General features: G+C 48.6%; 1 protein-coding gene across 2 annotated transcripts in view; it reads right to left on the bottom strand.

Annotated features, from left to right (window-relative positions):
- The window catches only part of PRPF6 (pre-mRNA processing factor 6), a 46,448-nt gene that overhangs the window by 14,738 nt on the left and 14,389 nt on the right, over positions 1 to 17,321 (bottom strand). For both annotated transcript variants that reach the window (XM_023626959.2, XM_023626960.2), the window contains exons 8-12: positions 16,367 to 16,523; positions 15,163 to 15,325; positions 8,825 to 8,943; positions 7,610 to 7,828; positions 29 to 151 (exon numbers count right to left, since the gene is read on the bottom strand). In XM_023626959.2, coding sequence (XP_023482727.1) covers positions 29 to 151; positions 7,610 to 7,828; positions 8,825 to 8,943; positions 15,163 to 15,325; positions 16,367 to 16,523 — 781 coding nt within the window. The remainder of the gene's footprint in view (positions 1 to 28; positions 152 to 7,609; positions 7,829 to 8,824; positions 8,944 to 15,162; positions 15,326 to 16,366; positions 16,524 to 17,321) is intronic.

The following is a 17,321-nucleotide window of genomic DNA, read 5'->3' as shown; positions in this document are numbered from 1 at the left end:
GACGCCAGGTGGGTGTAGTTCGACTTACACTGTCAGCATCTTCCATCCAGGTGTGCTTCCGATCCTCCTCCTCAATCCCAATACCAATCACGGCACGCATGACCGCCTGGCAGGTGGCCACACTCCCAGCCTTGTCACACTCCTCGGCATCCTGAAAGAGGGACACAAAACTGAATTCACAGCCCAGAGCTGCAGGTGCCTGGCAGGGAGTATGCATTCCTGGATGGTGAGAACTGAGAGATCCTTCGTATCGCAGGTGGTGTGGCCTCCGACGGTTCTGATGCCTTTAAGGCTCTGCCACTGCCTGTCTGACTGTGTCTGTCTCGATCACTGATGTACCCATTCCTGCCACCCAGCAGATAAATGCTCAAGGAATATCTAATGACTGAATGAAGCTACATCCATCCACTCAACAAAAATTACATAAGCATCTACTGTGTACGAAGTACCAGAGTAAGCAACTCAGTAGCTATGAGGGGTTCCTAAGCTAAAGACACTTCCCAAGCAGTCAGAGTAAAAGACAAGTTCAAAGACTTGTATCTGTTGGTCTGGAACTCAAAATTCAAAATCGACAGAAGGAAGACACACACTAACCATGAGACAGACCTGTCAGGGTGTGGAGGAGCCCACCACATGGAAGACGAGACAGAAACCTGGGGAAGGGACCAATCACAAGGGCATCCCATTGGGCAGGTGGGCAGGCTGACGAGCAGAAAAGCACTTGACTTTTGGAGAGCAGTTTCAGGATGTGGAGAGAGAAGACAGTCATGGTTCTATAGCACGAGACTCAGAACTCTACCACTGAAGTCACTGGTACATCAAGCAGGAAAGGACCACAATGCAACAGAAACACTGCAAAGGACATAAACACACAGTTCTCCAGAAAATAAAACTGCAAATTACTTTTAAACATCTGAAAAGAAACTCAAGGCTGGCTATTCTTACTTTTAAAATGCTCATTAAACTACTGTAAGTACTTTAGATACATACCAGACCAGAACCATCAAAACACGTGCCAACGCACTTGTATGGTAAAGGTGGGGGGGGACACGGTGTCAGTACACAGCAGCGGAGTACATGTGGACCTCTCTAGAGGCCAATTTCAAGTTCTCTATCGAAACAAAATGCACATATGTTGACACGGCAATTCCATTTTAAGGAATTCATCTGACAAATATATTCTCATATGTGCAAAACAACATATGTACCAGGACCCTTTTGTAGCACTGTTTGCAACAGAAAAGAGAAAGAACCACTCTGCTGTTTCCATCAGCGAGAGATCTGTGATGAATCGGTCAGGGAGACGGTACAGGGGCACATGTGCTGCCGACCCAGAGGCTTCACTAGATAGACCTGGAATATGAAACGAGCACAGCACAGCAGCCCTTACCTGAGCCCCTTGGGGCCCTACAAGCACCAGAAAAGCATCCTAGGCAGAACCCAGGGCAAAGAGCTGAGGAGAGGGCACATGCTAAGGCACAGGAAAGGACAGTGATGAGCAAGGAAGCACAGTAGCAAACTGGTGGGGCGACAGCCCCAACTGCATCCTTGGGGCCTCGCAAGCCATGGCAAGGGTAGCAGGAAGACATTGGGAGATTTCAGGCTGCAGAATGAGTCACAGAACCAGTCTTGTTTTAAGAGGACCTCCCTGGGGGCCAGGCCGGTGGCCCCGCGGTTAAGTTCTCACGCTGCGCTTCAGTGGCCCAGGGTTCGCCGGTTCGAATCCCAGGTGCAGACATGGTACCACTTATCCAGCCATGCTGTGGAAGGCATCCCACATATAAAATAGAGGAAGATGGGCGTGGATGTTACCTCAGGGCCAGTCTTCCTCAGCAAAAAGAGGAGGATTGGCAGGAGATGTTAGCTCAGGCTAACCTTCCTCAAAAAGATAAAATTAAAAAAATTTAAAAAGAAAAAGAGGACCTCCCTGGCTGCTGTGTGGAGCAGCAGCAGGGAAGCCCATGGGCATCACTGCCAAGTCTGGCCGAGGATGGCAGCTCACTCAGCTGACGAGAAGCACCTGGACCCAGGAAAGACGTAGGGGTAGACTCAAACTGCTTGTGGACGGGGGTGTGAAAGAAAGGAGTCACTCATGAGGTATGAACTGTGCTGCTGTCTACTAAGGCGAGAAAGGCTACAGATAAGTAAGTTTTGTGGGCAAACCAGGAGACGCGTTTTGGACACACCAGGCTGTGGTGCTATCCCATGTTCCAGGGGAATGCAGGGCAGCATGGGTGTGCATTCAGGGCTGTGGGGTGCACCCAGAGCACAGTGCACATTTGGGGTTTCCTGGCATGTAAACAACATTCCTAGCAATGAGGTGAGATGAGACCAACAAAGAGGGGAGCACAGAAAGTCTCCAAAAGGGTCTTAGGGCCAAACAGCCAAGTTACTTAGAATGTGAGAAGAGAAAGAAAATCAGCAGAAGAGGGAGAACAGAGACCAGTGGGACGGAAGGAAAACAAGGCGTGTCAGCACGTGTCGAAGTGACCCAAGGGCACAGGCAGGCTGAGAGGACAAACAGCGCCGACAGCTGGATCTGCCACCGAGGCTCTCCAGAACTGCAGCACTGTGGGGTCAGAGCCTCACTGGAGTGGGTTCCAGAAAGAATGGGAAGTAAGAAGGCAAAGATTAAATGACGTTTAGACACAGTAGGTGCTCAATAAATGGTGACTTACTCAGGAGGCAAAACTTTCCGAAGTTATAATGCTGTTTGCAGGACAACATGAAAAACTTTGTATTAACCTTAAAATGACTGAACTGGTCTACATTCAGATCCTTTGCATTACACTCTAGTATTAGTGAAGGGTCTGTAGGAGGGTGGTCTGACAACCACCAAGGGGACAGGACATCTGCCATCACCTCCTGCAGTCATCCTTCCCGACAGGATGAAAATGCAAGCTGGCAGGACAGACAGACTCGCTATGGCCAAGCAAGTGCACCCCAAGAGGGGCTGAGGAGTGGAAGTCGGTGCAGAGGAGCACTCCAGGGACACACAGGGCTCTTGCTCAATTCTGCTGCATCACACGGCTACAGGGCTCAAGGGAGATGGAGAAGGTGCTCAGAGAGCTGGAAGAGCGAGCCCTGAGGCAGGCAAAATCAGCATCCAAGAGGCTCTCAAAGGACTAGAAGAAACACTGCCACTGCCAGCCAAGACTGTCACTCCTGAAACAGCCAGAAAACCCAGACAAAGTTACAAAGCGGTGGTTGTCAAGTCACTAGACATCAGTAGCAAAGGGCCATGAGAAGTGAGACAGAAACAGTCAAGGGGAGCCCCACGTCTGCCACGCCCATTGCCTGGAGAGAGTTTCCAGGCTGTAGCACAGGGAGGGGGACCAGGAAGGGCTACTGGAGGAGGCAGAGCTGAGAGCCCTGGAAGACCAAGGGGAGAGTGGACGCAAGCCTAAGCACAAGAGACAGAACCCTAGCCATCTGTTCTGTAGAGGCTCCCCCACAAGTCTTCACTGAACAACCCCCCAGCGCACGAGTGTTTGGAAAGAACCAGCTGAAAGGATTAGTAGGAACAGTCCTCAGAGCTCAGAGGGGGCCAGGAAGAGTGTCCATTCCCACCAGCCAGACTGGAAACCCCCAAGAGACACAGGGCCCTGGGAAGAATCCAAAGAGAAGCCCTGTCTCCATAGGGAAATTAGCCCTAAACTGTCCCAAACTGATGACTGCTTGAGTCTGACCTAGCACAGTGTCAAAGCAAGACCCAAACAACCAGAAGGCCTTGACCATGGAACTGCCCTCCAACACCATGCCCCCCGTGCCCACAGGAATGCAGCAGATTCAGCACCCAACAGGCAGGCTCACAGCATCCGCTGCAGACCAAGGGCTGCCAGGCACACAAGAACACAGGAAAACACAACTTACAGCGAGGGGGAAAATATCTACCAAAATCAACCCCACACTGACACAGATATTAGAAGCAGCAGTCAAAGACACTAAGACAACTACTATAACTATACTCCATACGTTCAAAACGTCAAGTAGAGACACAAAAGAAATTTTTTTTAAAAAGACCAAAATTAAATTTCTAGAAATGAAAACTATAAACTCTGAGATGAAAAATACCCTATCTGAGATAAACAGTAGATCAGACATTACAGAAGACTAGTAGAACCTGAGGACAAAGCAACAGAAGCTATTCAAAATGAAACTGAGAGAACGAAAGAACAGTTTAAAAAATAACCAGAGCATCAGTGAGCTGTACAAGCTCATATCATACTCAGTGGGAAAGACTAGACATTTTCCCCCTAAAATCAGGAACAAGGTGTGAGCTCTCATCACTTATTCAACATTGTACTGGAGGTTCTAACCAGAGCAATTAGACAAGGAATAAAAGGCATCCAGATTGAAAACGAAGTAGTAAAACTACATTTGCCGATGACATGATCTTGTACATAAAAAATCCTAAAGAATCCACTAAAACTATTACAATTTAATAAACTATTTCAGCAAGGTCATAGGACACAAGCTCAGTATTCAAAAATCAATTGTATTTCTATACACTGAGAATGAACAACCTGAAAATAAAATTAAGAAAAAATCTATTTATAATAGCATCAAAAATAATACAATACTTTTTGAAATAAATAAAGCAAAAGAAGTGTAATACTAGTATACTAAAATACTGCTAAAAATTTTTTAAAAGACCTAAATAAATGGAAAGACATCCCATGCTCATGGATTGGAAGACCTACTATTGTTAGGATGGCAAGAGTCCCCCAAATTGATCCAGATTCGACGCAATCTCTATCAAAATCCCAGTTGCCTTTTTTGCAGAAACTGACAAGTTGATCCTAAAATTCACATAGAAACAAGAACGAAACAAGCATAGCTAAAAACCACCTTATAAAGAATAAAGGAGAAGGGCTCACGCTTCCTGACTTCAATGCTTACCACAAAGCTACAGTAATCAGAACAGTATTGTGCTGGCATAAATTCAGACACACAGTCCAATGTAACAGAACTGACAGTCCAGAAACAAACCTGTACATTTATGATCAACTGGTCCTCCACAATGGTGCCAAGACCACTCAATGGGGGAAAGATACAGTGGTGCTGGAACAACTGGACATGCGCATGTAAAAGAATGATGTCACACTCCTGCCTCATACCATATAGAGAAATTAACTCAAACGGATCATAGACTTAAATGTGAGACCTAAACAAAAATCTTAGAGAATGCAGGAGTAAATCTTCATGACCGTGGGTTAGGGAAGGTTTCTTATATATGACACCTAAAGTATGAACAACAAAAGAAACAAATAAATAAACTGAACTACATCAAAATTAAAAACATCTGTGCTACAAGTGATATAATCAAGACAACCCACAGAAGGGGAGCAAATATTTGCAAATCGTATAGTCTGATAAGTGACTTGTATCCAGAATATATATAAAGAATTCTGGAACCAGCCCCGTGGCCTAGTGGTTAAGTTCAGCACACTCTGCTTCAGCGGCCCAGGTTCAATTCTCCAACATGGACCTATACCTCTCATTGGCAGCCATGATCCAAATACAAAATAGAGGAAGACTGGCACACATGTTAGCTCAGGGCCAATCTTTCTCAGGAAAAAACAAAACAACTTACAACTCAATAAAAACAAAAAGATAACAAGTAAGCGTTAATAAAAAGATAACACAATTTTAAAATGGGCAAAAGATTTCAACATATCCATGCTACTACATGGATGAACTTTGAAAACATTATATACTAAGTGAAAGCCAGTCACAAAAGACCAGATCTTGTATGATTCCATTCAATATAAAACATCCATAAAATGAAAATCCATAGAGGAAAAAAAGCAGAGATGCAAGTACACAGAGAAAGAACGTGGTTGCCTAAGATTAGGAGGAAGGGGAGTGATAGCTAACGGGCACAGGCTTTCTGTTTGGGGTGATGAGAAAGCTATAAATTAGATTACGGCAATGGTTGCATAACTCTGTGAATATACTAAAACCACCGAACTGTACAATTTAAGTGGGTAAATTTTATGGAATGTTAACTATAGCTTAATAAACTGTTAAAAAATGAAACAGAAAGAATAATTTAAAAAATGAATAGCTCATCATGAGCTGTGGGGCAATTTCAATGGTCTGTACCTGAAGTGGGCGGAGGGCAGTTCAAGAGACAATAGACACAAGTTTTCCAAATTTGATGAAATCTCTAAATTCACAGATCCAAGAAGCTGAACGAACTCCACACAGAAGAAACATGAAGAAAGCTACACCAAGGTATATCACAATCAAACTGCTCAAAACCAATGATAAAAAAATCTTAAAAGCAGGGAGAAAGTTTTAAATTTAGAAAATAAAAATTTTTTAAATTAAGTTTTTAAAAGACACTATGTACAGAAGAATAAAGAGGATGACAGCAGATTTCTTAGTGGAAATAATGCATGCGAGAAGACAGCAGAGTATTATCTTTAAAGTACTGAAAGAAAAAAATTGTCAACCTAGAGTTCTATACTCAGAGAAAATATCTTTCAAAAAGAAAGATGAAATAAAGACTGTTTCCAGACATTTGAAAACTGGAAGTATGTTCCACCAGAAGACCTGCACTAAAAGAATTGTTAAACAAAGTCCTTTAGGCAGAAGGAAGATGATACTAGTTGGAACCTGGATCTCTGCAAAAGAATCAGAGCATCAAAAATGTTAACAACATGGCTAAAAAACACTGAAGTAACAAAAGGGTTGAATTTGGATGGTTAAATTTTAGAGGGACATGGAGGCCTTGCACCTGAGATTAAAAAAAAAAATTGCCCAAACACAGAAAGGGGCCACATGGATTAATACTATACACGTGAAAAAGAGCAGAGGCAGTGATCAGGAAGGGGTCCAGGAAGAGGGAGCAGCATCACTGGAAGCAGCCTCATCAGGAGGAGGGGAAATGCCCTCACCAGCTATACCTAGAGCAGCTACATCTGGAGCAGCTCAGGTATAGACAGCCTGGGTGAGTCTGAGAACAGTAACTGGAACTGTGGCAGCAGGAGCACAGAGAAGGGAGGTGGCAGGAGGTCTGGGGCCATCTTCCAATGTTGAGGGGTAGTGGGTGAAGCAAAGGGGCTTGCTCTGTAGGGCCCCTCCTGGTGGAATGATGCAGACCAGCGTAAAGAGGCGCTTTCTCCTAGGCTGGCTACATGACAGGCTGGGCCTCCCAGGAGGTGGAGAGCCCTTGCCCAGAAAGCTCACTTGGCAGTGGGCAAGGCAATAGAGGGCACCCGTCCTGGTGGCTGGGTTAGAAGCTCTTCAGAGACTCCACTAATCACAGTCCACAGAAAAAGTTAAAAGACAGGAAAGAATGAAAGAAGCCATAAGACTGTCATTCCCTTTTCAATCACATTATTTCTACTTGCAGAGGGGTGAGGTCCCACGTGCCCTGAAAGTTCTCCAGTGTCCAACCTCAAGTTGTGCTCCGGGTCCTGACTCTACAAAAGGCAATGATGTGGTCACATAAGAAAAGCCACCCTGTGACAGCATGGGAACTCTCAGGGACCATCCTGCAGCCCCTACCCTACGAGAGACTCCAATGTGCAGAACATCCATTTTTAAAGCAGACATCTTGGTATCCGACCACAGTTGGAGTCCTACCTGCCAACCTTACCTGGATCCACTGCTCACGGTTGATCTCCACACCATTGGCCCGCAGGGAAGTGATGGCACGATCAATGATTTTCTCCACCATCTGCGTATTTCCATTGGCTTCCTCCAGCTTGGCAGCCGTGATCCAGATGTGCCGGTCTGTAGGGATGTTCTCACGGGCCTTATTTAAGACCTTGCGGGCATTTTCGTAGGTCTCCAGCCTCGCCAGAGCAAGCCAGAGCTGTATGGACAAAATACCAGAAAACAAGAGGACAGCACTCAGCACAACCTGCCAGGTTGGAGGGTGAGCCTATCTCAACAGGCCCACAGCACCTTCACAGAATTCTTTCTAAAAGCTTTCAAGGACCACGTAAACAGAGCCCATGAATGGGTGCAGCAGCATTTTTTTGCCTAATCTCGTAACTGTTCAGTTATGCTTCTGACTTATTTAGTGACTCTCTGGTTAACGCAAAAAGATGACAGATTCTCAGTCACACATTCCAAACACTGGTTAAACATACACAGTGTGCCAGACTTGTCCCAGGTGTCAGGACAGCAGGTGAACACGATATGACTGTTGCCTTCACAAGCTGAAAGGACACATGGAGTTCAGCCTTCTGGAGTTCTCATACTGCAGCTGTTGATTCTGTAACATTTCATCACCAAAAATGTGCATGGGCTCTATTTATTTTTATGTAAATAAATTAAGATTAATTTCGTTTGGAGAATTTCACAATACCCGTTAGGATAATGAAAGACATATTGGATATCATAAAACCAAGACTAAAAATCACTGCACAGAATGTTATGAAGAGAAGGTTTAAAACTAAAGAAATCCAACTAGCTTTGAAACAAAGAGCCAACCTCATGCTGGGCTGGCAGAAAGATACACCAGCATTTTCTATCACCCTCTACCCTTCGGGTCCCATTTACAAACTAAGCTGAATTAGGAGGACTGACCCCTGAAAAACAGTGCTCAACACAGAATTCTCTGCAGTGGTCCGAGAAGAGTTAAGATTCTGTTCTGCACTTCCATCAGGAGCAGAACTGGCCACAGCCAGACTGACCACTCTGCCTGGTAGCTGTGTGACAGGGCAGCATCCTGTGATTTCACACTGCCTTACAGTCTCCAGAATCACAGCCTCGGTGAGCTCAATGTTCAGCTGATCCCACTTCCAGACACTGAACTTGGCTCAGGCCTTGGCAGGGCTGGCGGACGAGAACCTGGCGAACTCACCTCCACGCTGGTGGGGCAGCACTCCACAGCTCGGCTAAGCATGATTCTAGCGTCTTCGGGCTCTTCCAGCTCAACAGCCGCCTTCCACAAGCGAACCGAGTTTGGAACATGCTCAAGGGCTGGAGAGGTCAAACGAGAAACCAGGTCACAGAAAAGGGGAACTGAAAGCAGGATGCTGTGTCAGAGGATGCTGGTGTCAGCAGGGTCAGATGGTCTCTCCCCTGGATGACAGACTGGGATTGCAGGCCTACCCTTTCAACGGGTTCTCTCAGGTCTGGGGCAGACAGAAACCAGACCAATGTGAAACACCTTGAAAAAGAAAGCAAGATTCGGGCACAGGAGACAGTTGAGGATAGCACAGAGGACTGTGCGTCATCTCTACTCCTGCTCACACTTGAAAATCAACATTAAAATACAAAGCAAGGCAGACACAAGAAGACAATCACCACACAGGAAGGGCCGGCCCCGCGAGCTGTGAGTGTGAGTCATGCAGAAATCACAGGAAAAGGAAACAGAACGACACGGGGATCTGTGTCTGCCCAGGCTGGCGTGCGTCTGACGGCCACTAAGCTTGGGAACTCCTTCCTGGGCCCCAAGGAGTGCAAGGAGAACCAGGGCACTGTGTGGCTACACCACACTGACAGCAGTGCTACCTCACCAGCTCCGCAGCAGGTGGGCTCCCTCAGGAGCTCAGACACGGGCAGCCAGCAAACAGAGTGACATCAGGGAAGGGGGACAGACTCCCAGAAGAGGCACAATGCAGTCCAAAAACTTCCAAACCTTTGTTCAAGCAGCAGAGCCCTTTCTTCAGATGCAATTTACCAAACAGTCCAAAATAGAAGGCAGATAAACACAGAGCCCTGCAGAGTGAGCACTAGGGGAGGGTAAGGCCAAGCCTCTGGCAGGGTGACAATGACCACTGAGCTGACGGAGAGAACATGACAACTCGGGCCACAGGCAGGAAACCAACACCTTGAAGCTTCCAAAGGAGCTCTTGTTTCTTGAAAATACATGGGCCAACCTTGCAGAAAGCAGACCTAAGATTTAATGGTGCAGGGGCCAGCCCCATGGCTGAGTGTGGTTAAGTTCACACGCTCTGCCTTCGGCGGCCCAGGGTTTCACTGGTTCGGATCCTGGGTGCGGACATGGCACTGCTCATCAGGCCACGTTGAGGCAGTGTCCCACATGCCACAACTAGAAGGAGCCACAACTAAAAATATACAACTACGTACTGGGGGGACTGGGGGAGAAAAAGTAGGGGAAAAAAAAAAAGAAGATTGGCAACAGTTGTTAGTTCAAGTGCCAATCTTTAAAAAAAAAGAGAGAAAGATTTAATGGTGCAGAATTTGCAGACCCACAAAGTTTCCCACATGAAATGCGGGCACAGACTGGGGCCATCCGGGGGACTTGGATGAAGCCAGGATGTGATACCCTGAGCCTCCCTCACCAGCAGAAGCAGCTCACCTCATTGTCTGAGAAGATGGGCCTTCCCTCCTTTACAGGCCCTGTAAAAATGGAGGTGCCCCATCCCCTCTCCTATGGCCTAGCCAGCCTACTCTAGGGTCATGGCACACCATGTCAGGCTGTCATCATGCTGGTAAGCAGGAAGCAGAACATATGCAAGATGCCCAGAACAAGCGGGCTCGGGAGTGGGGAGAAACACCTCACAAACCCCAGGGGTCTGCCCTTAGCAAGTTTTGAAGGGTCCCACAGTCCGGGGCTCGTGGGGACCTCCCCTCTGTGATGGAAAACAAGCTGCTGCTCCCGTACCACCTGCCACAGAAGACAGTACCTCAGCCTGGGCCTGGGCATTCAGGAATCACACCACCTAGGAGGGGCCCTACCGTCTGTTTTCCGAGTGCCACAGGCTGCTTCTGACCTCACAGACTCAGCTACACTTGGTCTACATATTCTGACCAGTGTGCTGTAAGGAGCCCCTGGGAAGGCCCAGCAGGAGTCACGGAGCCCCTCTAGGGCTGTAGAACAAAGCTACTCTCTCCTGAAGCCCCTAGCTGGCCACTAAGCCCAGGCAGAGACCGAATATTTGGCTTAGCGACATTAAGTGACCGAGCAACCTGATTTACCCACCATGAACTTGGGTGCTATGTGACAGACAAGCCACAAGCTGGGAAGATGCACAGCAGCCTGTGGTCAGGTGGAATGGCACAAGAGAAGGGTGGAGCAAAGGCAGGTACGGTACAGGTAAGCTGCCTGGGCCATGGGGCAGATGCCTCCCACGCTGGCTGCTGATCAACCTCCTCCTCCCTCGGCCCTCACTTACGGCCTCTGGGGAGTTCCTTAGGATCAAGGGACTGAGAAGAAAAAGCCCATCTTGGTCTACACATGACTCTGTACAGTACACCAGCACTGACTGCCCTGACCTGGCATCAGGTTATCACTTGATCATCCGCTTGGTCAAGTGAGACTGCCCAAGATGGGCCTATGCTGATTCATGCAGCAGCTGAAGAGCTGACCGTGGTTCTAGGAAGCGGAAGAAACCAGGTGGGAAGCTTGGAAATTGGGGGAAGAGATGTGCCATGGAATGACGGCAGAACAATCAGAGTGTGAAGATACTTGTGACCCATGTGAGTGCTCTCCAAGGAATCCATCTGGCCTCACACTCATAGCACACAGGACCACGTCCTGCAGATGGGGGCTGGCTTCCTCCGGGTACCCATTGCCCCCGCCTGCTTCATGGAGCCGTGTGCAAGCGCCAGAGAGGCAGGACCACAGCCATTCAGGGTTCATCCACACAGGCTCCCTCCCACAGGTGGTCTGATGCTGCCCACTGCTGAGCTGAGTCCCCTCCAAGAGAACTGTTCCCTGGTCAGCTCCCAGACCAGGCCGACATCCTGGACTGGTTCCATCTGGAGGGCCAGTGACTGGTTCTTACTGGAATGGATTTGCCTTCCTTGCCTGCAGCGCTCTGCCAGTACCACCACCCATGGAGTCACCCATCACGCATTCAAGAAACTTACTTCCCAGAAAAAGACGTGCAGCAAAGGGTTTGAGCCCTGACATTCTCTGGCATCACCCTACCTCTGTCATTCAGGCAACAGCTCAGTAGAACAAGGGGACGTCTACTGAGCACTCAGAGCACCGAGTGAGAGAAACGCCCCAGAGGAGCGGGCCTCGACTTTACAGGATGCAACTAATGCCATGACAACCAACCACCTACAGTGGGGGTTCTCACACAGCCAGAACATACAGGTCTGGGAAGAAGCAGTGACATCCAAGCAGCTCCCTGGGGCTGCACGTCAAACGCACTGAGACGGCCTGGCTCCCACCTCCATGTCTTTGAACTGTGCTGTCGGGAGTTCTCATCCCAAGGGAGGATGTGTCCACCAAGGCACACTGCAAGCTGACGCAGTCACCCATCTCTCTGGTCTCCTGGTGCCACTGGTCGGAGAAGTGAACCTTGGCTCCAAAGTGAGACTGAATTGCCGCCATGTGCCAGGGGCAGGGGCAGGGAGACCATGACTAGAGCCCAGAGGGTCCTGAGGCCTGGTTTAGTATTCCCATTTCCAACAGTTAAAGTTAATGGGAAGTATAGCAGCCCAAGACAGCAAGATCACTGAGGATTTAGCCCCTCCAGGAGTAACGGTTTGGTCACCTGTCCAGGGAAAGAAGAACTCTGACCAAGTAAGACATGAGCAGAGGGCCCAAGCAATGGAAGAAAGTCTTCACCTCCAGACAGGTGACCAGGCGGAGCAACGAGGACACAGAACTAGATATCTGATCCTCCTGCCTGTTCTCCATTCGCATATTAACTATTTCTTCTCTTTTCCTTCTCTTTATTTCATACATATAATACATACTGATGGAGGTGAGCTTCACAATTTAGCTTCTAAGGTACAGAACATTCAGGTGGGACTGAACTTGTAGGGTCATTAACTTCACCCAGAGGTGCATACGACCCCCAGGACTCTGCGTCTCCACTTTTTGAGAGCGCGCAGGAACTCCTTCGTTGGCATCTTGTCAGCAGCCATGGGACTGGAGCTAAAGCCCACCACTGCTGATGGGTCCAGCTCCTGCCAACGCGCTTCCCAGAGACAAGCTACCATGCTGTGCTGCTGTGTCAAGGTTGCCTGAGAAGCTACAGCCAGCCGGCGTATAGGAGGCGGCCCAGACAGGAAGAGAGCACTCTGAACTAGATATGCCTGTTAGCAGAAGCCGGGCCCATGTAGAGGTCAACGTGATCTCCAGCCCATGGCGCTGGGGGTGAGGACATTCAGGTGCTGTCCCTGTGCTCACAGTGACCCAACAGTGATGGCTGCCGGAGGATGCTATACTCTATGGACCAGAGTATATAGTTTTGGGGTCAAATAACTCCACTCTTATATGACTGCAGTAATTAGCAGAGTAAGAGAGTGCTTCACCTCTATTAGGAAACAGCCAAAGGCCTGGCCCCAGGGCACAATGCGTACAGGCCTAGAGTGCCCTTACAGAGGACACCGCAGCTCAGCGATCAAGCACCACACCCAAGGTCCCTCGGCCTCCTCAGGGCTCAGACCAGCATCTGAAGCTCCAGTTCTCCCAACAAAGGACTAGACGTCAGCTGCATCCCAGAGCTCACACGCCAGAAACTGAGGGCTGGCATGGTGTCCCAAGCCACTGATAGATATAGCTGTCATCTTAGTTATTGAAAATCAGATCCTTCAAGCAGTGGCTGACAAGTGTTCACCAAGAGTTAAATGAGGTGGTGCCCAGCTCTGCCCCAGTCACCTGGAAAAAGAACGTTGTTTTTGGAAATATTCTAAGGAGGGGGGTAGGCCAGGATCAGGATCAGGACCGGGGAGCAGGGGCAGAGGTCAGTTTGGGAATTCCATGTTCTTTCCACCTTAGCAAAGCTTCTCTGCCTGAGAGAAAGCAGAGCCAGAAGGACCACTCCCCTCAAGGTCCAGGACGGCCTGGAAATGCAGTCACTCAATACTCCTCGCAGGCCCCACCTCTGTGCCCGCTCCACTCTCCAAATCTGAAGCCAACTGGAAACGAGCTGAAGCAATCTGGTAATGAACAGGGAGGGGCCATAAAGACATTCTGACCATTCATCACGCCATGGCAGGGGAAAATCAGTAGAGCTATCCTAAATAAATAATGCTAATTACCCAGAGTTCAATGTGTTTGTCATTACAGAACTGTTTTCCTGGATGGAAAACATAAGTCGATTTCTACAAACCAAGACTAGTGCTAACTTTCTGCTACTGGCCCCTTCAGACTAGCTCTGGGCATTTAATGGGCAGCGGGGCTTCAATCAAGAAATCAGACCCAAGAGAGGAAAACACTTACAAGCACAAACAGGCACGCAGACAGGGTCACATACAAGGTGGACTCCGCCTGGCCTCTACCACACACAGTACAGAGTTGGACACTGTGATTATACCTGTACTGCTTGACACTGCACACCTCTAACATTTCACTCAAACGCACCTCCTACAAACGAGTGCTGGAAGCCTCTCACTGATTTCACCCACTCTACAAACTCAGGTGGGAACAGCCATCTGCACAGGTTTACTCTAGATCTGCCCTCTGATCAGCATCTGCTCTGGAACAAAGACCAAAGCAGCATCGACCAGACAGTTCTGGGGAAGAGAGAAATACCATCCCTTTTATCAATTCCCCAACAATGAAAAACAAACTGCCCACAAAAGCTTCATCTTGGCAGTGATCCCTGGATGGACTCCGTTTCCCTGGCATGCAAACCTTCACCCTGACTGGGGCCCACGGCACACACTACCTTGCTTAAAACACTAGGCAAGAAGGTGAGGCACTGCCTCACAGGAGGCTGATGAGATGGGAAGGAGTTCAATTAATGCACAGCTCTGGTGTGACCACCCCGTCAGTTCACTTAAAAGCAAGTGGCACACTTCTACCTACTGAAGTATCCGGCTCCTAGCAGACAGCAGAGAAGACTAACACCCACAAGGTCTGCTTTGTGCTGGCTCAGCTCCACCCTTCACGCACACGGTCTCATCAAGCCCTAAAAAGCAGGTTCTGAATGTTGTTGCTGTTCTTGTCTTGTAGTTGGGAAAACCTGGGCCACAGAGCAATTGCCCAACTCACTCAAGGTCACACAGCATGAAAAGGCAGGAGTGTGATTTGAACCTACGCACCTCAATCAGGGTAGAAATTCCTCCCACAGAGGGTCCAAGGGCAGAGGCAACCCAGCCCAGAAAAAGGCCTGGAAAACGTCACCCATTCTTGAACCACCGCCACTAAAGCCTGAGCAAAGCGGTGGAAAAGCTGCTCTCCAAGAGCATGGCACCAGGACCAAGCAGGCAGCACTTCCTGCACGTGTGCACATGCACCTGCCCCTCACAGACACCCCGGAGACTCACCCTTCCGAAGCACCCGCTTCTTGGCTCGGATGTCCGTTTCCAGCTCTGCTGCTCTGATGTAAATCCTAACAGACTGTGGGAGGTGACGAACCGCTTGGGCCACCACGGCCTTGGCCGTATCCCCAGGCTGCAACCTGGCTGCTTCTAGCCAGACATCTTCACTCTGTGGAGCAAAAGAAAAGAACATAAGCGTCTGTGCAGGCTGGAAGCCATGACAGAGTAGCAGGCATCCCTGGAAGTGCACACAGAAACCTCGAAAACAGGAAGGGCTTGGCTCATCGGGACCATGGGGTTTATGATCAAACAAACTCCATCAGCTTGGCCTCAAACACACCTGCATCACAGACCCAATAACAGCAACGCTTGGGAATGTGGCTACAGCATGTCTCTGTCTGAGTCAGGGGACATGCAACCACGTTATGGGAAAAGAACAGTTTGCCCTGCAAGATAATAAGTCAATCCACAGGCAAAGCGAAAACATACAGGCAGGTGGCTGTGCGTTTGCCTGGGAAGTTCTGATTCATGCCTAATATCCTAGGGTAAGTTTTCATAGAGCATCTTTCACTGTCAAGGGTACCGCAGTCTGCACAATAAGTGTATGATCACTTAGAAAGTCTTGTAGGACTTTTTAAAGCTTATCTATCACTCTACTCCAAAAAATAGTGCTGGGATATTCTCCTGAGAGTTGGCATTAATGCTTAGGTTTCTTTTTTTTTTTTAAAGATTTTATTTTTTTCCTTTTTCTCCCCCAAAGCCCCCCAGTACATAGTTGTATATTCTTCGTTGTGGGTCCTTCTAGTTGTGGCATGTGGGACGCTGCCTCAGCGTGGTTTGATGAGCAGTGCCATGTCCGCGCCCAGGATTCAAACCAACGAAACACTGGGCCACCTGCAGCGGAGCGCGCAAACTTAACCACTCAGCCACGGGGCCACCCCCAATGCTTAGGTTTCTTACATTATTAGGTGGGGTGGAAGAGCTAACCAATTTAGTGCTTTCTAGTTAGGGTTGTCCTGCCATTAAACTAATGGTGGAGGGAACTTCAGTCCAAGGGAAAATAAACAGGTGCCAGCCCACACCTGTCCTACTGTCACTTGTCTAGACACCAAAAGGCAGGCAGGTTCACTCCCACAGGTGTCCTGGGTGGTACAGACACCGAGAGTCCACCCAGGAATGGCATCATGCAGCCTCCAGGAAAATGTCTTACCTTGGGGCACATCTCCGTCCCCTTCATAATAAGGTTTCTAGCTACTTGCAGCTTCCCAGTGACTTCCTCCAGGCGGGCTGATGCAATCCAGGCTGGTGGGTGATGAGGGTTTGTCTCCCGAACAGACTTGAGGAGCAGTCGTGCCTTCTTGATATCACTAGAGGGCAAGAAAGCCCACAGGATCAGGCCACCACACTGTCAAGGGTGTACCTGAGCCCAGAAAGAAGGCGCCACTGCACAGACAACGTACGATCTGTCAAACCTGATGTCCCGAGTGACATAACCAACTCAAAACCCTAGTCAGCAACTTTCCACGCCTGCTTAGCACCCTGCACAGAGCCTCTGAGCACCTCTTTGGGAGCCAGGTGCTGAGCACTTAGGGGAAAGCTGCAAGCACGGGACATGATTAGCAGGCCGCTCTTTAGCTCAGCTTGTGCACAGATTTGAAGTATTACTTGTAACAGTTTAAGATCCACAATGAATGGGTACAGATGTATTTTAGATATTTTTTTTTCTGCTTTTTCTCCCCAAACCTCCCCAGTACATAGTTGTATATTGTTTTAGTTGTGAGTCCTTCTATTTGTGGTGTATGGGACGCCTCCTCAACATGGCCTAAGGAGTGGTGCCATATCCGCGCCCAGGATCCAAACCGGCAAAATCCTAGGCCGCCGAAGTGGAGTGTGCAAACTTAACCACTCGGCCACAGGGCCGGCCCCCAGATATACTTTATAAATTCTATTTTTTTTTTTTTTAAAGATTTTATTTTTTTTCCTTTTTCTCCCCAAAGCCCCCCGGTACACAGTTGTATATTCGTAGTTGTGGGTCCTTCTAGTTGTGGCATGTGGGACGCTGCCTCAGCGTGGTTTGATGAGCAGTGCCATGTCCGCGCCCACGATTCGAACCAACGAAATACTGGGCCGCCTGCAGCAGAGCGCGCGAACTTAACCACTCGGCT

Source organism: Equus caballus, chromosome 22 (genome assembly GCF_041296265.1).
Source record: "Equus caballus isolate H_3958 breed thoroughbred chromosome 22, TB-T2T, whole genome shotgun sequence".
Taxonomy (NCBI): Eukaryota; Metazoa; Chordata; class Mammalia; order Perissodactyla; family Equidae; genus Equus; species Equus caballus.
Note: the sequence above shows the minus strand (reverse complement) of the source record. Positions and strands in the feature narration are given on the sequence as shown.